General features: G+C 29.4%; 1 protein-coding gene across 2 annotated transcripts; it reads left to right on the plus strand.

Moving 5' to 3' along the window:
• The first annotated feature begins 2,231 nt into the window (after window positions 1-2,231).
• Window positions 2,232-24,157, plus strand: LOC123294929 (putative RNA-binding protein Luc7-like 1). Of its 2 annotated transcripts, none has more exons than XM_044876126.1 (6): window positions 2,232-2,408; window positions 5,201-5,295; window positions 19,435-19,533; window positions 20,953-21,384; window positions 21,616-21,800; window positions 23,959-24,157. In XM_044876126.1, the coding sequence occupies exons 1-6, from the start codon at window positions 2,348-2,350 to the stop codon at window positions 24,062-24,064; spliced, it is 978 nt and encodes a 325-aa protein (XP_044732061.1). In that variant the 5' UTR covers window positions 2,232-2,347; the 3' UTR covers window positions 24,065-24,157. The 2 variants fall into 2 exon arrangements, with proteins under 2 accessions (XP_044732061.1, XP_044732062.1); XM_044876127.1 differs by lacking the exon at window positions 2,232-2,408 and adding an exon at window positions 10,098-10,148.
• The last annotated feature ends 555 nt before the right edge of the window (window positions 24,158-24,712 follow it).

Raw genomic sequence — 24,712 nt, forward strand, 5'->3', positions numbered from 1 at the left:
GAATGCAAAAAATTTCTGATTATTTAACATATTGCGTTCTAAGCCATGTAGAGCTTCCATTAAGAATAACTTTTTCATAATACAAATAATAACAAAGTTGTCTATATATGGTGCCGATTTAATTGGACGCAGTGTGTTATTAAAAAAATACACAACAAACTTATTTATGGATATTTGCAAAAATTCATTGTTTTAACTTGGAAGTGTTCATAACAATTGAACGGTCAAAGATAAAAGTTCGACTTCATAACGTCGTTTTTCCTTCCTGATTTTTTTGTTCCACGGTGCACGGGTTTTCTTACAAAGTTTAAATATCCCAAAACAATGAACATTGTCGCTAAAAACGAAATTTTTAACATTGAAGCCGTATTTTTATAATTTTTTTCTGACGGAAAAAAGTTTATCCGACTCGCCTATAGTAAAAGTTAAGTGAAAATGTCGTTGGTTGCCTGATAAAGTGATGACAGTTTTGGCAGAATAAAAAAATATTTGTCTTTTAAAAAATGTTAGTATCTTATAAAAAACTTTCACCATTAATCAAGCTCGCTTTCAGTTTTGGGAATTAATACAGGATGGGCCATTTCGTGTTCTGACATCAGATATGGACATAGTTCTTAATGCTTTAATGTAGTCAATTCAGATCTTAAACGGTATGAATAGAATAACACTTTAAATTAGAAAGTTGATAACTCATAAAAAAACCAACATTTTTTATTAAAAAAAATTTTTTTTTATCGTTAGCTTTCGGAGGAAATGCGACTTAAAAAAATAGGTTTATTTAATCGAAAGAAAATACACTAGCTTTAGAAAAAAGTTATCAAAAGTTAATATACTGTGAACCGTTAACTATATATTTAGCAATAACCATATTAAGAAATGTTTGGAGCGGTATAAATAAAAACCTATGCATTCTACAGAAAAAAATTTCGAATAAAAGTTGTAGAAAATGTTATTCTCTATGAAATACGATGCCTGGTTCACGTGATATTCGATAAAACGTGTTTTCCAAGATGGTGGCTGAAGCTCATGCCACTGCGTTCTGCCAATTTGGATTTCAACTCGGAGGATACCCCTAAATATGCTCTAATACGAAAAAAATTTCTGCAGTAAATTGCCAGTAAATTGCCCAATTGACCTATGTTGCTCATTTACGAACTCGACCTCACTTTTTACGTCCTGAGTACGGTGTAAAAATTTCAGCTTGATATCTTTTTTCGTTTTTGAGATATCGTGAAATGGACTAATTGGGTGATTTTATATGAACACCTATACTAAAATTTTGTTCGTAGCATCAATATTTTTAAGCGTTACAAATTTGGGACTAAACTTAGTATACCTTGCATATTACATATATGCATGGTATAAAAACCCCGGTTATTCGCTCCGAGCGTGAATTTCGTTTCCATGACAACGATACACTACTTTAATTATAGAATTAATGGATGCATATATAATTGTGTGGATTGCATTGAAAACTTACATTTAAAATTTAATATTCTTGTTTCACAAATTTAAATAAATAATTACGATAATTAACATTTGAAAAATAATATTTGTACAATTTGATTTCTTATTTTCACAATTTTTAATGCATTAAGTTTAATTAATTAGTGTTTTTCAATCATTTTAATTTGACAGTTTCTATATCATTAACATGTAAATAATTGCAAATTAGTCATAACAGCCCACTTTATCTCCAAAATTTTTCACTTAAAGCGCTGGCATCGATTTTATTATCCCTACCATGACTACGCACACAACGAATTGGCATATAATGGTTAACTACAAACGAGCCATTAGCCATAATTGATTAAACTGGTCTACTCTGTTAAAATGGTGACTGAATCATATTAGAAGAAAAAAAATTTTAAGCGTACCGTAAAATTATGAGCTTTCCTCTCCCACCTCAAAAATCTTAGGACCCTAGCGTATATTTTTTAGAAAATTCGACTGCAGGTGTATAAAATCGGGCTCTTCTTAAATCGCGTAAAATGTTCGTACTCCTATAATGTGCAACTCATTTGAGACAGCCCAGCTTAGTACAAAACATTGACAAATTATTCAAAATTTATAAATAATTATAAATAAATGTAAAACGTTATTATTACCTTAACAAATTTTAAAATTATCGATTCTTATTTTAAAAGATGCGCACTATGTAATCACTAATAATACTTCCGGTAGACACCTTGCGATAAATTATGGAAATAAATTTACAGACAGTCAAGGTAGCCATTATTGTAGTGACTGGCTAGTGGTGACCTGATTATTGTAATTTTATATTTATAAAAAAAGCAATTATTTAATTGCATATTTTTCGAGTGTATGGTTAATTAATCAAGAAAAAATGTCAGCCCATGATCAAATGCGAGCTATGCTCGATCAATTAATGGGAACGGGACGAAATGGTAAATATTCAATATTACATATTATTACACCACGTCAATTGTAAACATGATCAATGTTTTTAACATATTTTTATGAATATTGATTGCAAAATTTTTATGCTAGATTCTGTTGGAATTTAATTATATGCAAATCAAATATGTAATAATAATTTTTAATATATCGTTTTTATTTTGAGAATGCTAGAAAAATTTGTAAAACAAAATATGACATACCTAAAACATTGTGGAAAACTAATAATTTAATATTAAAAAGCACTTCTCAGACCAAAAATTAGATAATTTTCAAATAAAATACTGATATTTGATTTTCTGTTTATTTTCCATAAAATGAAATGTTTGAATGCATTTGAAACAAACTTAGATGCAAACTTTATATTAAAATTTATTTATTTTTAATTAATTACTCAAATCAAAACTCCCGGAAAACTTTCCAGGTAAAACTACCAGATGACTACTATTGTAAATTTAGTTAAAATGAGAAGAACTACAACAATTCATTAAACGATGTCTTATTCTATTAAAACTTTTTGGTTTTATGAGAGGTTTTACAATGTATTTTGGAGATGACGTTTACAGCAAACATTTTAAGCAAGATATTTGAATGGTGCTCGTGTAAATGTAACCCCATTTACACGAGCACATGGTGCTCGTGTAAAAGATACGAGGATTTGTTTAGTTTTACCTGGAAAGTTTTCCGGGAGTTTTGAAAATGGGTGATTATATTGATTGTGAGGGGCTCTTTTCGAATTTCCATTTTGCTACCTTGCATCATTGCCGCTCGCGTCGCTATATTGAAAAAAATAGCGTCGAAAAGCAGTTTTTGAACAATATCTCCTTTTTGAGTCATTTTACGAGGAATATATATATATATTTTCCTCGTAAAATTTCTCTACAATTTACGTCTTTACAATTTTTTTCGTAAAATCAATAGTTTCGGCGTAAGAGCGTCGCAAAGTGATTAGATTAACTGAAATATTACATATATTGATTCGAGTATTTAACGTTAAATAACTGAAAAATTTGACGTTTTTCGAAAAAAGTATATAATATACTTTTACAAAAAGTAGTAGAAAAACCTTGAAAATGAAAGAAGTATCAAGTCATTTGCAAGAAAATTGACGGAGTTGTAATGAAAAGATCGTTTCTTGTACTTTTTTTTATGTTTTATTCGACACAAAACCTGATGAATTTAACCCGGGAACTAAAATTAATACCTACCGCTTTCCAATTTACTTTATTTAGGTACTGACAACATGCTCAAAACGTTTTTAAAGTTTCAGCTACAGAGTTTTCGAAATATTGCAATCTGAATGCAAAAAAAAATTTTAAAAAAAAAGGAAAAAAATTTCTTTATTGTTAAATAATTCGAAAAATAAAAGTTACAAAAAGAGTTTCAAAGGAAAAAATTTAGCTCTTTTTCCGCAGAATATTTTACCTCCCAAACTTCTTTGCATTTAAATTCCAATATTTAAAAAAATATATATCTGAAACTGCTACAACAGAGCTTTTGAGCATGTTGTCAGTACCTTAATAAAGTAAATTGGAAAGTGGCAAGCATTATTTTGTGCTGAGTAAAACATCCAAAAAGGTACGAGAAACTTTATTTTCATTATTACTCCGTTAATTTTCGTGCATATGACTTGAAACTTTTTTCATTTTCTAGGTTTTTTATGGTACTTTAAAAAGTGTACAAATTACTTTTTCAAAAAGCGTCCAATTTTTGAGTTATTTAACGTTAAATACTCCGAATATAAATCGTCAATAACTCGGAAAGTATTGACCTTTCGAAATATACTTAAATGACACTTATTTCATTACTCTATCGATTCCCGCCATTTTCAACATATATTTTTCTACCCCCTAGATTTAGACTTAGCAGCGCTGGTATGCCGAAACTATTTAATTTATGAAAGGCCTGGGCATAAATTTTAGGAAATTTTTTCTAGTTTAAATTTGTATACAGATTTTTTTTTTCGTATAATGACTCGGAAAGGAGATATCGTCCAAAAAACTGCTTTTCTACGCAATTTTTCCAATATGGCGGTGCGAGCGGAAAAGATACGAGGTAGCAAAGTGGAAATTCGGAAAGAGCACCTCAAAATCTATAAAATCACTCATTTTCGAAACTGCCGGAAAACTTTACAGATAACCCCCTTTTTTTAAACCAAATGATTAGAGTAATTAAGATTTATTTCACATCAAATAAAAAAATTCAATTAAAAGTTCTAGATGAAGTATTTGTACACATTTTCGTTTTTTTCGACTTTCTAGCTTCAAAGTTGACTGAGACATGCCAATTTTAAAATGGAATTTTTTTGCTCATTCAAGCAAATGAAAAAAATATCCATCTTGTAAACCGTTAGAGATAGAACGAAAATTTAAATATAAAAGTTATTCCTTATTAAAGAATAAAATTTTATTTAAATCATTATTTCGTAAACAGCACTGTTTATCTGTGAGGACAACTTAGGAAAAAACTTTGGTGTCCATTTTCTCCAAAACCATAAAAGAAAGTGTACTGATTTTTTTCAGGTTAACTTCAACTAATGGTTTTGTGAAACATACCAAACCCCCCCCCCCCCAAGTGGGTTAAATACGCCCCTGAGAGGCCGACTTTTTACAAAATGTTTACAATCAAATAAACTGGGAAATTTCAAAGATGCATTTTTTCTTTATTACCATGATAATGATATTCAATTTAATTTTATTAGACTATAACTCTTATATCTATCTATTGTTTAGTATAATACTTGTTCATTTAATATTTAAATAAAATTTGTGTATGTTAACAGGTGAAAACAACAAGTTTCAAGTGAAATTTTGTGACCCGAAAGTATGCAAGTCATTTTTGTTATCTTGTTGTCCCCATGAAATATTATCAGCTACAGTAAGTATTTTATAAATATGAATTGTTGAAAGGTTTTTTTTAAATTACTGCTTTTTTGACCTTTTACTTTAAAATACATTTTTCATGTACAAGGTTGTATGATGCGGGTCGGCTCTTCAAACAATTAAATCATATTATTTCGAATCCATGAAGACTTGTTCAATGTTTTTCATTTCTCATAAACTATATTTGCGCACGGTGCTTCTTACATTAACTACAACAAGACAAGACAGAGTCTAAAATAATCATATCTTCAAATATTTGACATTTGATTTGTGCATCTTCAACCACAACTTTCTTTTTACGAAGTTTTTAACACATAATTCAATTAATATACCTTGGCCCAATGTTAAATTTGTCAAAATTGCTATCAGAAAACAAAAAATACTTTGTTATAGAAGAAAACAAGCCAAGAAACATGGTGTCTTTAGTTACGGCTAATCAATGGCTAAGTTGACCGAAAAAATTCGCTAAAATAAAAAAAACGATTTTCTTGGGATTAAAAAAAGTTGACGTGAAATGCAAAAAAATTAAATTGTAAAGTTCTAGAAAGAAAACTTGAAAAATGAGCGAAAATAGTCATTCTTACATTTTCGTATAACTTTATTTTATTTTTCGATTTTAAAGTTGATATTTGGTGAAGTTATGAATAATAAGTTCACAAATTTTCAGTTTTCGAAGTAACGCAATTTTCCGACTTTGGCATCAAAAATTAAAAAATTGGACTTTCTGCTAAAATATCATAATCAAAGAAGTCTAGAAAAAGATGTTAAGCCCCAAAAAACCGCTCTATCACAGTCCCTCGATTTTTGGAAAATGTTCAAAATTTTTTGCTGAATTTATTACTCATAACTTAACCAAATTTGAACATTGAAAAAGAAAAAAAGTTATAAGCAAATGTAAAAACGACAATTTTTGATCATTTTTTCAAGTTTTTTCATCACTTATGCATCCGGATCGGTCTTACTAGACGTCAATCGATAGGTTTTTTGAGATTTAGAACTTTCCCATGTAATTTTTCTTTTGCATTTTACGTCCAATTTTTTATAATCGTAAGAAAACCGTTTTTTTTTTTTTTACTTTTCGAATTTTATTGGTCAACTTAGCCATTGAATAGCCGTAAACAAAAAAAGCTATGTTTCTTGGTTTATTTTCTTCTATAACAACGTAATTTTTGTTTTCTGATATCATTTTTGCCATCCGTTTCGCAGATTAATTGGATTAACACACCAAATTTTGTATTTAGAATAAAATCATTTTATTAATTCATTCAAAGGACGCCGCACCAATCTTCTCTTCAACAATTGCTATTAGTTTTAGTTCATGTTTAGCGGAAAAATTATTTTTTGATATGTATTCATGGTTTAAGGGACGGTATGTCTCGATCTTCACCCATTTGATAACCAGTTGAAACATATTTTTTATGAAATTCTATAGATTTATAAACACGCCTATCATAATTTTTCTATCGAAAAGTGTTCATGGCCATTTTTAATTAAATTAATTTTTATAAATTTTTTTCATTAACGGTTTTGTTTAGGGAAGTTACCATTATTTTCGTAATTAAATTATCTTTCTTCTGATCCAAATTTCTATTGGTTAACAGGTCGGTGTAGTTACCTATATTGACTTACCAGTTCATATGGTATCAACAGATCTACACCGATCTGTTCATCAATCGAAATTAATAAAACATTTTTACTTATTCCCGTAAAAAAACGAACTAAGGCAATAGAAACAATGAAATTATGGCATGCTTAATAATTTGGTAATCCCCTTTCTATCAATCAAAAATGTGGTTTGGTAGCGGTGTCATAATCCAATTACTTATTTTTGCCGAGAATGCTGATTTTATTACAATTAAATTAACTTGTTTTGGGCTCTAATCTTTCATTTCTTTACTTAATTCTTAAATTTATCAAGAGAGTATTATCGGGATCTAGAAATGTTGTTTTCAGCGTGTTTGCAACAAATGTTTTCTACCATAATATTTCCGGATCTTTGAAAATATGTATTGTAACCTTGGATATGTCTTATATGTCCTTGTGGTTATTTAACACTGTTCGAAAAGTAATTTTTTACATTTTTATGACCTTTTCATGTCAAATATATCTTTTTAGATCGAACCGTGAAATAGCTTATTATCTTACATCGAAATTTTCGATTTTTAGTTATAAGTAAATAAGGTATTTTCGAACATTTGCTTTTTTCAGATATTTTCTACATTCTATATTATATACTTTTAATCGAGGTAATAAAACCAAAAAATGAGCAAAAGGTCGGAATTTAATAGTATAACATTTTTACGGAACTGGGCGCAAACTGTTCGCATAAGGGTGTAACATGTGTCCTATAACATTTTTTCCTAAACCTCACTGTCTTTTAGATACAAGCGTTTAAAAAAATTCGTTATTTTAAAAAGTCATTTAGTTTTCTCATCAAATTTTCGAACAGAACCAGAAAATAATCATTATTTTCGTCAATAAGAAATTTTTGACAAAAATGGGTACTTTTTTTTAAACGATTATATATCGAAAACGGTGAAAATTGTACCGAGTCAAAAAATAGAACCGTCCAAAATATTTAATGGATTTTAGATTAAATTTTTAATCGAAATAAGGAAATAATCTGTATTATCCTCAATAACGTGTTTTCGATCAAAATCCAAATTTTTTTTTTTCAAATTCTTATCTTGAAAACGGTGAAGTTAGGTAAAAATGCCGGTAATCAAAAAATACTGGGAATTGTCCAAAATATAAAATAGAATAGTTTTTTTAAATGTAAAATAAAGATAATTTGGTGTCCGGAAGGGTACTTCTGTGTCACCCTATAGGGGTAAATCGAAAATGCACACGTTCGCATGAATATGATTTTGTTAAGTAAACTCAAGCACATATTTCCCACACACTCCCATAAAAATCTAGTTAGACTGTTTTTTTCGGTTTTATTTCCCCGATAATGAAATAAAGATTCACAAATCAATATCAAATTACATTGAACAGGCTTACATTTAAAAGACCGCCTTATAGCACAATGAAACTAAATATCTCAAAGGAAAAAATTCATGCATCTTTTAAATTTTCCACAGTTATTTATTAAGTTGTAAAAACTTCGTTTAAAAAAGTCGACCTCTGAGGGGCGTATCTAACTCTTTTTTTGAGAAAGGGGGGTGTGATGTTATTGGAAGTTTGAATCAGTTTTTTAAAAACTACAAAAAAAAAAGTATGAAATAAAAAAAGGTCAACCTTAAATTCTAGCTGATATTTATTTGTGCATATTTTTGCTTTTTTTCGACTTTCTAGCTTCAAAATTGATCGACATATGCCAATTTTAAAATGGAATTTTTTTGCTTTTTCAAACAAATGAAAAAGTATCCATTTTGTAAACTGTTAGAGACAACAAAAGTTTAAATGTAAAAGTTATTGCTTATAAAAAAATTAATAACTTTTATTTGAAGCATTCTTTCGTATACATCACTGTTTACCCGTGAGGGCGCAACTTAAAAAAAAAACTTTGGTGGCCATTTTCCCCAAAACTATAAAAAAAGTATGTTGAAAATTTTCAGATTAACTTCTATTAGTGGTTTTGTGAAACATTCTAGAAAAAAAATTCCAGAAAATATTTCCGAAATTTTTGAAAGTATTTTGGTTACGCCCTCACGGGTAAAAAGGGAAGTTTAGGATAAAATATTTCAAACGAAAGTTGTTTTTTTTTATAAGAAATAACTTTTATATTTAAACATTTGTTCTATCTCTAACGGTTTACAAGATAGTTTTTTTTTTTTCACTTGATTGAACGAGCAAAAAATTCTAGCAAATACTTACTAATTTTTGGAAATTTCGAAATTTTGGCAAGTATTTTCTGGAACTTTTTTTTGCTTCTCTAGAATGTTTCACAAAACTGCTAGTTGAAGTTAACCTGAAAATTTTCAACACACTTTTTTGTTATAGTTTTGGAGAACACCAAAGTTGCGCCCTCAAGGAATAACTTTAAAATTTTGTTCTATCTCTAACGGTTTACAAGATGGATACTTTTTCATTTGATTGAATGGGCAAAAAAATAAAAAAAAAAAATAAAAATAAATAAATTTTTAAAATTGGCATATTTCTGTCGATTTTGAAGCAAGAATGTCGAAAAAAAAAATGTGCGCATCTTTTAGTTGAATTTTTTTTATTTGATACATAGTTTTTTTGTTTTTTGAAAAAAATTGTTTAAAATCCTCCAAATAATATCTCACCAAACCGCCAAAAAAAGAGGCGCGCCTTCTCTGAAGTAGACAAATAGACACGCTCCTGAGAAGTAGACTTTTTTACGAAGTTTTTACTACCTAATAAACAACTGTCGAAAATTTTAAGGATGCATGAATTTTTTTTTTTACCATGATATTTTATTTTATTTTGTTGTGTTATTAATATTCAATGACTTTATTCAAAGAGTGATCGATATTATTTGGTTGTGTATGCCAATAATCCAAGATCCGTGTTGTATTAAGGGTTAGTTAGTTAGGGCTAGTGGTTATTAAGATACTTATAGTTAGATTTAGCCAAACAAGCAGTAAATCATTTTAAACATCAATGAAGTTATTTGAAATAAACTTAAAATCAGACATAGAATTGATGCGGTTATAAAATAAAAATGTATGTGTATGTCTGTGTGTGTGTGATGATGAAATAATAAATAAGTTACATATAATTAAATATAAAAAACATTCGTATATATTCGTATCGTATTTATCGTATCGTATTCGTATAAATGATTTGGAGGCAAACATTAGCACTAATACCGCACACTGTACTTTTCAGAAAATCACATCACTTTTGCTATATTCTTAAGATGAGATGTTTAATAGTTGTGTAAGTACAATGCCGTACGTATGTCATCTAATAATAATAATAATATAATACTATTATATAACTACATTACATATATCTACAATATTTATTTATTTTTTATATTTTTATTTCATTTCTATATATATTTTATTCTTTTTATTTATTTTTTTATTTTATCAGAATACACTAAACGCAAAAAAAAAACGTGCCAGTGTTTTTCGTTAAAAATGTACAAAATTTTTATGTCTGTAACTTTGTTGTTCTTGGCCATTTTATGCCTTACCAGGACCCATTTTGAAGGTAAAGAAGTAGATAGTCAATTTAAATGTTAAAAGGGAGAGATAGAATAACACTTATTAGACAGTTGATCCTTATAAAAAGCTAACATTTTTCGCAAATCGCTTTCGGGCATGCGACTTAAAAATAAATGATTATTGCACTTCATCGAAAGAAAACACGCTAGCTACAGACAAATACTTGAGCCAAAAGTTGTCAAGGATAATAGAGGATATTCGACTGTATCCATGACTTTGACCTAAAATTCTAGTTACAAGGTCATTTAACCTTGATTTGAAATCTGATATGATCTTGAAAATTTACCTGGACTTAATTATTGTCTTTGATAACCTTTTTCTAAAGCTAGCTTATTTTCTTTCGATGAAATGCAATAATGACATATTTTTAAGTCGCAATTCCTCCGAAAGCTAACGATTTTCAAACAAAAGTTTTGAATAATAAATCTTAGTTTTTTTTTTATAAAAAACCAACTTTCTAATTTAAAGTGTTATTCTATCTCTTACCGTTTAGGGTCTACATTGACTATTAAAGCAACCCGGAGAGCTAAGTCCAATCTGATGCCAGAACATTATGTCCCTTATCAAACTCTGCAACTTTTTTAAAAGTTATTTTTTGATTGGTGAATATGTCGCAACCAACTAGCTTAATTAGCCGTTTAATGACCAGCCTATCCTCTTTACTAAACAATGCCGTTCAAAAAGCGGTTTGAAGGATATTCAGCCGTAGCGTCTAATATAACATTTAATGATCTGGCTGACGGCCAGTCATACAATAATAGGGTGGCCATTTGAAGAAAAAAAAAAAAGATGAAATATTATCTGACCTTAGAAATTGTTTAAATAGCGTTACTCAATAGCAAGGTACACATGTTAATAATTAAAATATTAAATTTTTTCCAGTGCATTTGGATCAGCAAAGAACTTTTTTTTTAAATAGGCACATTTTTTACTGCGACACTGATTCACACCAAGCTTACAACTACGTTTGTAAGTCGCTGACCACCCAATTGTCACAGCCTCTCAAAAAAAAATTGGACTTTCGAAAATTTCGTCGCCATAGTTTGTATCTGAGTACTACAATTTTTGCCGTGAAAAGTAGTTTTTAAAAGAGCACATTTAGTTTCAACTTTTTGTCACAATACTCTTGCATTGTACTATTTTAATCAAACTGAGAAACATCAACTATCAACAATATTTTTGCTTGTCGACGTCATATTGACAGTGTGTATGTTTTAGCGCCAAGTGACAGAAAGTGAAACTAAATTTAAAAAGTAGGCTAGGTAAGTAGTTAAACGTTATCGATCCAAGTGATCTGTCTAGTTGTTTTTGTTAGAATGGCTAAATATATTAAAACAGCTAGTTGAGCGGTGCTGTTTAGTAAAAAGGTTAGGATGTTTAGTAAAAAGGTTAGACTGTTTAGTAAAAAGGTTAGGCTGTTCTTTGAACGCCTAATTAAGCTAGTTGATTGCGACATATACATCGTTAATTCTGTTTGATTCCTGTTAAATATACGAAACGCTTCGTAGGAATCATTCAATCATTTTTGTACAGGATTTTACTTATTTCAAATCAATTCCGAGGTATTTTAATTTGGTAACCGAAAAATCGCACAGTTATAAAACTGTATATAGTATATAGTATATAAAATTGGAAGTTTAAAATAATTGATTTTTCTAAAGAAACATTGAATTTTTTTCTTCGATTACTTCATCAAAACTTCCGGTCAAATTGAATATTGAAATGTTGTACTCTCAAATTAACTCCTCCAACTTTAAAATGAACCTTGGTTGAATCCAAAACGATTAAAGATAACTAAGTTATATCCATGCAAATATTGTGTATTTTGAACGAAAAACGTCTCATTTTTTTGCCGAGTGTATATATATATATAAAAAAAAAAAAAAAAAAAAAAAAAAAAAAAAATAACGATTTTTTTCATATTCGTTTCGTGATTGAACTAAAATGGCGGCCAATATACATTTTAACAACATGTGTTTGTTGTATCATGATTTTAAAAACTATTTGTCTTTTGAATTATAGAATTCTGATTGAATATATTAATTCAGAGTAACTTATTATTTTTTTGGGATGTATCAACTCGCCCACGGTGTTAAACGAAGAAACAAATATTATCTTGTTAGAAGCTAAGCATCTCCTTAAAATGTCAAAATCATTTCTTTCCAAAAAAATATGATATTTTTTATTTTTCTTCTTTAATCATTAGAGATTTTTTTGGATATTCTAACGTTTATGCGATTCAGTGGAATTTCATTAATTTTCGTTTAAAATTTTTTCGGTAAATACGAATATAACTCCAAGTTCGGTTTTAATTTATGGTGATTAAATATTTAAATAGTTAATATTTCGATAAGCCTGGAAATTCATTTTCAAGCATATGCATACTGAAGAAAACTACCTTTAATAATTACCTTCTCGCGTTTCCTTTTAATGTAGGAAATGAAGCATTTAAGGTTCCAATTCTAAAGAACAATATAATTTGTATGTAATCCTGCTGAAAATGTTCTTATGAGTGTGGAGAACAAAGTCATATTGAATAGAAAGTGTACTTGGGCGAACTTCTAAACGCAAAAGCACATTTTCTTATCAGTATGACTTCACTCATACAAACATAGTCTAGTCAACAAGTTCAAATTAGTGAAATATAAAGATAATGACCATAAAAATACGTGTGATAGCTTGTTGGATTCGAAATTATGTCTAGAAAAATGTGCCAGAAGCGGTTTTTAGCAGATAAAAAATTGCAAAAGTTATAAACAATTAAATATGAAAAAATGGTATTTCCTTTTTCGCCAATATTTCATAAAAAATTTATATTTAAGAAATTTAAAAAAAAAAAAAGAAAAGGTTCTTAAAGGGGAGGAAATTTCCAATAAAAAACCTCCACCTACGGAAGTTTACCTCCATTATTTATAATTTTAATTTAACGTTGAATATAGATCTTTTCGTGTCAATTTTTGGATGATTATAATAGTGTCAAAAACGCACTAAATAATTTTTTTAGGTATTAATTATTAAAAAGAATTATGTTGTATTTTGAACACTTTAAATACTTTATTATCGTTGGAAATTAATATTTAACTTAATTTTTCTACAAGTTACACAATTGTTTATTAAAAAAACTTTTTCGAATTTTCGTCTTCATTGTAAACTAAAATAAATGTTAAAATAATTTGCGTAAAATTTGTTGGCTTAGTGGAGCCCTTCTTATATATACTTAACAAGATCACGTCATAAAAGTTTAAAAAAATATAATACTTTTGTTGTTTATAATAATTTTTTAAAGTTAACAAAAAATACATGGTTTTTCATTTGTTATGCATTTTTTGTTAAATTAAAAAAATTATAAACGAAGTAAAACTTTTTTGACATAATCTTTTTTAATATTTATACAAAAAGAGCACCACGAAGCAAACAAATTTTACGCCAATTATTTTTGTTTACAATGAAAACGAAAAATCGAGAAATTTTTTAATAAACAATTGTCTAACTTGTTGAAAAATTAGCTTAAATATAAATTTCGAACGATAATTAAATCTTTAAAGTGTACAAATATTACAACAATCAAAAAACAACACGAAAAAACTTATTTCCAGCGTTAAATTAAAATTATAAATAATGCAGATAGAGATCCGGGAGTTGAAATTTCAGCTTTTAAAAAGTTTTTAAATATTAATATTTTATAAAATATTATCGAAAAACGAAGTATTTTTCTTTCATCGGTAGTTGTTTTTAACTTTTGCAATTTGTATGTGCTGAAAAACGCTTCTAGTACATTTTTTTAGACATCATTACGAATCCAACGAGCATTTCACCAATTTCTTACAGTGGATATATTTCTTACATAAAGATAGTTCCAAGTACTTCTGTATAATTGCAGTTGATGTTCAAAGTTGGGAATTTATTAGTTTTTTAACAATATGTTTAATATTAAAGGAGTTGGGGGGAGGGGGAGGTTGTCTCGCCGATTTTCTTTTTTGCCAAATGATTAATTTCCATTTATAGCTCTTTTCGAAATATTCAAACACGTAACTTAAAAGTGAGTCAAGTTACCCATCTATATAAAAAATATATATATTCAAACAGTTTTCTTTAAACAAAAATATTATTTAAAGTGCTTAAATCGTCCCAAAACTTCATTATCCTTAATCACCTGAATTTTAGCACTTGAATTAATATTCCAGACAAATAGAAATCTTTAACGTAAAAATATGGCCGCCTCAACAATAGTAAGGTATGGTACCAAAAAAAGTAGTTGCTTAAAAACTTGGTGCTGTTTGGTAAGTAAAAAAATAAAAACGTTATGAACGTTTTCGCCATTTTAGTTCGCAACATCTAAATTATCGGGAGGGTTCAAAGATTTTCGAATATTGTCGGGTTTGCCATTGAAAAGTATACAACATCTCAAATAGTGCATGTTAGCTGGACCGACACATATCCGATACGGCAATTGTTTTTATACGAAACCATATTATTTTTAGTTCGTTGCAGCATTTTTCCGTGAGTATTTCAGGTCATATAAATAGCAGAGAGTGAAAGCGGCTTAGGTGCGTTCATCAAATTTCTTCAATTTATAAAACAATTAGATTTTTTTTAAGTGTCTTAAGGAAAACTATATTTAAAATTTGCTATTGTTGTGAAAATGTATAATCAATTAATAAGAGTCGATTGAACAATTAAAAGTTGCATTAAACTTTAGTTTTTGGTTCAATTGTTTAATTTGGCTTATCTAAACTTATCATGCACATTGGTCGTATCTCAAACATGATACTATTGATCCTTCCGCAGATATACAGAAGACAAATTTTGGTGAAAAATAGTTAACAATAGGTAAATTTAAATTTAAATTGCAATAATAGTACACTAAAGAATAAAGACAATTTTGCTAAATTTGTGTAGTCCATAGGCGTAGAAACAGCAGAGTCGTATGTCGTCTAAACGAATAGTCTAGTCGACAAGTTGAAAATGCTGTTAAAAATATGTGCGATAGCTTGTTGAATTCAGAATGATGTCTAGAAAAATGTGCCGGAATATTTATGAAATATAAAAAAAAATTCCTAAAAAGGAGGAAATTTCCAATTAAAAATCTCCACTCCCGAAAGTCTTATCTCCATTATTTTTAAATTGTTGTAATAGCGTCTAAAACGAGTATCACACTAAATAATTTTTTAAGATATTAAATATCAATTTAACAAGTGAAAACAAACAATTGACTGAGTTAATTGTTGAAATACCATGCATAGTCAGTGTTGATTTCTTTATCACATAACACATACAAACATGTGACACATACATAACTGATAACCAAGTATAGTACATATTATAAAATTTCCGCCTAATTGGCGCCCTCACGGGTAAACAGTGATGTTTACGAAAAAATGTTTCAAACAAAAGTTGTTTAGCTTTTGATAAGGAACATTTTTTACATTTAAACTTTTATTCTATCTCTAATGGTTTACAAGATGGGTCCTTCGGACCCAAGACCCAATTGACCTATGATGCTCATTTACGAACTGGACCTCACTTTTTACGTCCTGAGTACACTGTAAAAATTTCAGCTCGATATCTTTTTTCGTTTTTGAGTTATCGTGTCCACAGACGGACGGACGGACGGACAACCGGAAATGGACTAATTAGGTGATTTTATGAACACCTATGACAAAATTTTTTTCCTAGCATCATTATTTTTAAGCGTTACAAACTTGGGACTAAACTTAATATACTATGAATATTTCATATATACATGGTTTTAAAAATTTGGAAAAATAATGATATATTCTAAACACTAAAGAATTTATTATCGTTGGAACTTTATCTTAAAATTAATTTTTAAACAAGTCAGACAATTATTAATTAACATTACTAAAAAAAAAAGTTTGCATAATTTGCGTAAGATTTTTTGGTGTCGTGGAACCCTTTTTATACCATGTGTATATGCAATATATCAAGGTATACTAAGTTTAGTTTCAAGTTTATAAAGATGTTCATAAAATCACCTAATTAGTCCATTTTCGGCTGTTTGTCTGTCTGTCTGACAACACGATAACTCAAAAACGAAAAAAGATATCAAACTCAAATTTTTTAGCGTGCAATTAAAAAATTTTTTTTAGTTTACAATGAAAACGAAAAATAGAGAATTTTTTTTAAATAAACAGTTGTCTAACTTGAAAAATTAACTTAAATATAAATTTCCAACGATAATAAATTCTTTAAAGTTTTCAGATAATAATTTGTACAAATTTTTATATTAATATTTATTACCTAAATAAAATTATTTAGTGTGAGATACTGTTTTTGACGCTATTGCAACAATCTAAAAATGAAGCAAAAATCAATTTTTAGCGTTAAATTAAAATTATAAACAATGTAGACAGACTTCCGGGAGCTGGAGTTTTTTTATTAAAAATTTCCTCTTTAAGAATCTTTTTTTTGTTTTTTAATTTCATAAATATTTTGCCACATTTTTCTAGACAATATTCCGAATCCAACAAGCTATCTCACATATTTTTAAGGGCTCTATTTTCACCATTTTCAAATTTTCAACTAGACTAGAAATGACTTTGTCATAAAGTAGGCTTAGTTAAATCGATTTATTTCGAGTCACAATGGACGTGGTAGTGTAGAGTTTTGTAAAGACCCTTTTAATTAGAAATTAATTGAATATAAACTCCTCTGGTGTCAAACACCAAATATCACATTTTGTTGGGTTTCATAGAAAATTATTCTTACATTTTTGACTAGAATTACTAAAAAAGTGCATATCTATTAATTTAATAATTTTAGTAATTATTTCCGTAGAGGCAAAAATAAAATAATATCGACTATAATTTTTTCCCCCATATTTGTCTCCCATAAGACAATAATGTCTTGAAAAGGTTTCGATTGCCCAAAAGCGTTTGAGATATGCCGCATTCGAGATAAGTTTAGAATGACTAAATCAAACATGAGTTGAAATTTAATTTGAAATTCTTATTAATTGGACTCAATCAGTTTTTAAAATTATAAGTATAGTTTTTTTCTGATTTTCTTCAATGTCAATATTGTTGTTGAACGTTTTTTTTATTGTTATATAAGACATATTACATAACTACACTGAAGATAATTTTCCTACTCATAATTATTCCACTTTTAAATTATTTATTTTTTCTTTTGTTTTTTAAACATCTTTATGCATAAGACACGCGTGTGTGTGTGTTGAGTGATATCACTGGAAATATTGAGTAAGAGAGCATTATTATCTTAAGGTGCCATTTTTCAAACAAAAGAATAAAAAATTCGCTCTTTTCAAAAAATGCGTTTTGCTTGGCGAAAGGCATTGTGTATATTGTTAAGAAACTCGAGCGCGGCAGATGGTAACAGGGGACGTTAAGTGGACCTCAACGAAGCTCCCATACCTTCGACTGACGATTTGGAGGTGGCGCAAGCTTATGGCGAATTTTTGTAAATGCAAAAAAAGATCGACATGTATAACTCGAGCGCGCCAGATTTTCATACGGGAGGTTCAACTTGATGCCTTGGTTATGCTGTACCTTAATCTGGTAAAAATCTTGCGAAGTTTTCTTAATCCGACGGTTTGATTTTTTTTGACACTTATACTTAATTATTTTTAGTGATGTTCCTACCTTCGTTTTCGTGTTTTTTAATTAGACAAACACATTACATATTATGTTATTATAAACAGATTAAAAACACATTCTGTGCAAGTCGAAACATAAGAGATTGTAATTGAGTCTATATTCAAGATCCGTATCCACGGATCTAGATACCCGCGGATATACATTTTTAATGATCTGGCACATCACAATAAAATATACACTCTATTGACATTGTCCTTGCAAAAAACATTTTGCAATTTATTAGGCTGCGGCTTGCGGAAATCATCAGATTATATGTTTTACAACTTTATAACCCTCTCATTTCGTTGCGACACGCTTAAATCGTCAGAATATTGAAATTTACACTTGTTAGCATGTAATTAAGCCATCATATCTTAATCTGACACGCTAAAGTTAATTCACTTAACTAGTTTTCTTTAATCTGATCGTCTGCTCTACACGCGCGCCCCGATAAAAAGGGCTAATATTTGGAGGTCTAAGAAACATCCCATTTGCTACCCAGACTCGCTCAAGTTACTCTTAAAAATTACGATTTTCCGAAGTTTTTTACAATTTACTCAAAAACTTTGCAAGATCTGATTTTTATTGTTTTTCGCAGTAGAACATACCATACAATTTTGCAGTCTAACTGGAATTTTTTCATAAAATGCATGGTTTTTAAGTAAATAGCAGAAAAAAATCTCGCAAATCTTCCCCCATGCTAGTCAACACCGATATACTTTGAGTCTTCTCTGAAGCAGAAGAGAGAGAACGAAATACCCTAATCTATTACCGTCTTACGATTTGCTAGTTTCGGTATGATTTAGATTCAAATTTACAAATCTAAATCACTTTATTAATCTCCTGATTCTCCTTTACTTCAATATTTCTAGTTCTCAAAATTGATAACTCATCCAAAAAATATGCAATTAAAAAGGATAGTAATTACTAATCTGAAATGAGTGTAAGAGAAAATAAATAATAGTTTACCAAACATTTCTCTTGTTTTTTGTTTTATTGTATTCTACGATATCATTATTTTGTTTCACAAGATAGAGAGGGCGGGAGATGCTGGCTAAGAGCCAGAGAGCCATATACACATCAATATAAATAAGAGTGTTTATGGTGAATCAACTGTTAGGATATACCTCAATATTGTAAGTCAACTGATCTGATTCTTTGCCCCCTTTGTTTGTTATTGTAGCGTAAACATGGAATTATTTATTTTGATTTTGGAGCTCATTTAAGGGTCGTTATTTTATTCATATTGAATACAACCTAATCTTTTTCTTGCGGATAAAACAAATAATCTATTTATAATAAAATTAGAATTAAAAATTTTGTATGTAAGGATATTAATATGTTGGTCCAGAATCTTACTGAATAGTATTTGTGCAGCGCATGGATTTGGGAGAATGTCCGAAAATTCACGATCTTGCATTGAGGGCTGACTTCGAGAATGCTCAGAAACACAAGGATTACTTTTACGATTTGGAGGTGAGTAAATTAATGCCAAAAAAGTTTTTTAAGTTTGTATATGTAGATCGATGACTTCTATACATTTTAAAATTATAAATTTTTTTATAGTCAAGTCAAACTGTTATATAAAAATTTTAAAAATAGCACTTTAAAAGATACAACAAACCAATACATGTAAAAAGTAGAAAATTTACCGTAGAATTAATGGCATTATTTTTTACCCTTTTAAAATAGAGTATTACATTGAAAATAGTTATCAAAATTGGTCAAAAACTGTTTTTTAAGTTCTTTTTTAAAGTACGCATTATATCAAAAAACATTCGTACAAAAAATGTGTAGCTAAATTGTTTACAAACTAAGGACAAAATCATTTATTGTTTTTGGCGGCTATCCGGATGATGCGGAGTACTAAGACAGTAATACGTATGCGTAGAAAATTGAAAATCTTGAAAAATAATTTGACTGATAATAATGCATCCAAAAGAGAAATTTCATTGTAGTGAAGAAAGTATAAAAATTGATAAAGCGACTTTTTGCAAAAACTTTTCTAGTCTAGATCATTCCGAAATATTGGCCCTCATTTTCTAAGCGATCCCCTACTTTAAAACTGTAAAAAAATAGTGCCATTAAATTCTATGGTAAATTTCCGCCTTTTTACATATATTGGTTTGCTTCAAAATACAACAGCGAAGAGACAGTCACAAGTTTTCAATGATCTAAATTTGAAACCAAGAAAATAAGAATTATTTTGTTTATTCTAATAGTACAGTATACAAAGGTTAAACCTCTAAATTCTTTCCTATAACTCCGATTGACTTTAAAATTTAACAGTAATTAGATAAGACCTCAAGACACAAGTTACATGATGCCAAGTGGTGCTTTTGTCTAGGGGGTAGTAAGCACCACTTCTAGACAGCGTTAATCGATATAGGGATGAATTCTCCTTTTGGGGAAAAGCTTCACTTGGCACCATATAACTTTTAATCTAGAGGGTGAACAGCTTAATTTTAAATTTTCATCGAAATCGGTGTTATAGGTCCAAAACAGATTTCGTCTGTTTTTCTCCTGGTAGATTCAGAAAAAAAGGCGTTAAAGATGTGGGAAGAATAGACAATTATATCTACCCCTAAAACGGGACATCTGACAACTTAGCATTTATCACAAACCTAATATGTCAGTTTCAAGCTTTTTCTTTTTTTTTTTTTTCAAATATATTGCCCTACAAAAAAAGTTGCACACTTAACAAAATTTAAAATTTTCTCGAAATGTCAAGAATACCTTCGGTTTAAAAAAAAATCAATAGTAAATATATCTCAAAAACTAAAACTGAAGTTTGAGACAGTTGATTGTTTTGTCAAAGGAATAATTTTTGCATCGATCTACACTGGTTTGAATTTGAAATATAAATTTATGCATGAATATATTGGTTGTTAACAGGCAATGGAGCACTTGGAAGCATTTATAAGTGATTGTGATCGACGAACTGAAGCTGCTAAACAACGTCTAGCTGAAACACAAGAAGAATTATCTGCTGAGGTTGCAGTTAAAGCTAATAGTGTTCATGAATTAGCCGAACAAATTGGTCAAAAATTAGCAAAAGCTGAACAATTAGGTGAAGAAGGTTTTGTTGACGAAAGTATGAAACTGATGGAAGAAATTGATGAACTTCGTAAAAAGAAATTAGAGGCTGAACAAGAATATAGAAATTCAATGCCCGCTAGCAGTTATCAACAACAAAAACTTCGAGTGTGTGAAGTATGTTCGGCTTATCTTGGTATTCATGACAACGATCGTCGATTAGCTGATCATTTTGGTGGAAAATTACATCTTGGATTTATTAAAATTCGTGAAAAATTAGCAGAACTAGAGGTAACAAATTTAAATTTAGCCCATTCTTTTGTTATTTTTTAGCTTTAAAAATACAGTTAAAATTTCAGCTTTCTCTCTACCTCTTTGTATTTGAGTCACAGCTATTATTGGATGAATTGTTTGGCAAAATTAAGGTCTTGAACGCATACAAAATTTTTGTTTCCAACCTTGGTAACGCAACCAACCCATTTTATTTGCATTTTATAATCAATTTATTTTTTTTATTTACAGAAAACTGCTGAAAAGAGACGTGAAGAACGTCGACAGGCAATGAGAGATCGTGACAGATATGATGAACGTGACCATCGTTATCGCAGAGAACGCAATCATTACGTAGGAGGTCGGGAGTTAGATAGACGTTCTAGAAGACACAGAAGTAGAAGTCGAGAACGTAGACATCTGATATCTCCAAGCAGGTGTGTATGAGTTTTTACATTTTTTTCTTTCATACTTGCCGTATATTAGATGAGGAATCATAAAATCGATCAGCTGCGGTAATTCATACCAGGTGTATTAGACCACCTTTCACCCGCTAAAAAATTATATATATTCAGTTGAATGTGGAAACTTCATATCCCTAAGTAAATTGGCCTTGTATGATAAATTCATCTTCCTATTCCAAGCGGAAGTAGCTTAATCAGACTCGTGCACGTAACAGGTAAGAGATAGAGAGACACTTTAAATTATCCTTTACCTGCTCCTGGCTATGCTCGTCATTTTCATGTTATACAGGGTGGCCATTTATTCTATACAACCAAATATCTCGTTAACTAATTAAAAAATAACTTGAACAAAAGTTGTAGAGTTTGAATGGGGGCATCATGTTCGAATATCAGATTAGACTTAGTTCTTTGGGTTTCTTTAATAGGTAATTTGTGTAAACGGTAAGAGATGGAATAACACTTTATATTGGAAAGTTAATCCTCATAAAAACCCAACAATTTTTGAAAACATTTTTCTGAAAAACGTTAGCTTAGCATTTCGAAGAAAATGCGACTTAAAAAATTGACAAGGACAATAGAGGACATTCACCTCTGTCCATGATTTTGACCTACAATTATCGATATACCGATATATATATATACCGATATATATATATATATATATATATATATATATATATATATATATATATATATATAAGAAATCCGAAGAACTAGGTCTATCTGATGTCAGAACATGATGTCCCCATCAAACTCTGCAACTTTGTTTAAGTTATTTTTTAATTGGTTAACTACAAAACAAGATATTGAGGTGTATAGATTAAAATGGCCACCCTGTATATGCTAGTGATTTACTAGCTGTAAGCTTAAAATTTTAATGGTTCATTTATTTTAAGTAAAAACAAAAATTGACAGACGATTTCGGTGTAGTTGGGGAGTGCACGAGGAAATTTTGGGAGTAATTCAAGCTCGTCAGATTAACATTGGAACTTTCTAAGTACCTCCACCAAAATATTAACCCCCTTAATATATAAAGACGCACTCGTAGGGCAGATGATCAGATTAGTAAAAACAAATCGATAGGTGAATTAACTGAAATTTCAATCATCTAACGATTTTAAGCGTGATACAAAGAAATGGAAGGCTTACAAAGTTGTAAAAAAAAAAATTTACCTGTAGTAACTAGGGCGTGGTAAATTTTTTGTTTTTATATATTGATTGGAAAAATACAAAGAATACGAAATACAAATAATCTGACGATTTCCGCAAACCTAAGCAGCCTAATAAATCACAAAAATATTTTTGCACGAGCAATAATAGATTGTATATTCTATAGTGATTTATCGGATCAAGTAAAATTAACATCAGCGGATACAAATCTTACTTATCTGTGTCTAGATTTGAGGATACGAATCTTATATACTTATTCGATTTTAACGATAAGATCAGCGACACGAGTAAAAGAAATGTAAACCATACTTAAACAACTCAGCTGATTTTTTCATTGAATTAAAGGCAAAAGATATCTACTTTATTATACATTTTAATGTACTGTACTTTTTTTGTATGTGTATGGTATGTGTGTATGGTTTACATTGTAGATTGTACAGACATAGAGAATGGACTTAGCAATATCCACAAGAAAGTGTCTACTCTTGCGGACAATACCAGTTTCTTTTCTGTACATAGCATAGTAATAGGGGAGCCCAAGAGGGTTTTGTGTAGTAACTCGGGTCTCACACAGGGTCGAGAGGCAGAGTATCATTGTGCCAGAAGGTGAGAGTGTATTCTACAAATGTGTAATAACAACATGTTTAAACTGCAGCCAATCAAAAGGAGGCGCATTGATTCCACCCTGAGTTGAACATTCCCTTCGTCTAAAGTCGTATTTTTTATTCCGTCCCCTGTAATAATCCTATGTCCGGGGTTTGCCTACCAATTTTATAAGTTTCAAAGTGAGTGGATAATCGGTTTTGTTGACTAGTCAGAACATCACCAAAAATAATTAAGTGTTTTACTCTTACACTGTCAAACCGTCAAACTAGAATAACTAGATTGATCAAAGAAATATCTAAGCAAATTTTCAGGTTATTTCAGCATTTAAAATAATGATTAAATATTTATGTTACAGAGGAAGTTCCCGCAGATCACGCAGTGGTAGCCGTAGTCGTAGTCGACGATCCCATTCTAGACATTCTGGATCTAGTGATAGACGAAGAGAACGTGACCGAGATTAACAATTTTTTAAGTAGTTTTTGATACCTTATACAAGTGGAACAAATATATTAAATATGAATTATTTTTTTGTATTAATAAGACAGACGCATCAATGCGAACGATTACGGTTATTTAATTTGATCTTTATTTTTAAATTTAATGCTATTGTTAAACAACAATTCAATAAATGCAATACCTCTAGCACTACCCCAAACTGGTTGTTAGTTTTATATTTATAAGATAGCTCATATGATATTGACTTTTTAAATTCGAAATAAAACACTTTTTGTAAGAGAACAAATCGATTTATCTCTTTGATTGAATTGTTTATTCGAAATCAAAGTTCTTTGATGAGATCATTTTATTATTTTCTTTGAATTTACTTGAAAAGTGAATATGATGTGAATAATTCATATACAATTTTAGACCTGTAATCGCGGTTCCAGGGAAATAAAAACTTGGTTAGAAACTAATTGTATATGAGACGCCGTTTAATTTAATTTAGAAGCACATTTCCTTTCAAAAATACTTTTTTTGGTTGTAAGTAATAAATAATTTTTAAATGTTTTAAAAATGAGACATATGATGTCTCATAATTGAATGAGCAACCAATTATATAAAAAAAAAAAAATTAAAGCGTTATGGTATATCTTTAGTGTTTTTTTGGT

Source organism: Chrysoperla carnea, chromosome 3 (assembly GCF_905475395.1).
Source record: "Chrysoperla carnea chromosome 3, inChrCarn1.1, whole genome shotgun sequence".
Classification (NCBI taxonomy): Eukaryota; Metazoa; Arthropoda; class Insecta; order Neuroptera; family Chrysopidae; genus Chrysoperla; species Chrysoperla carnea.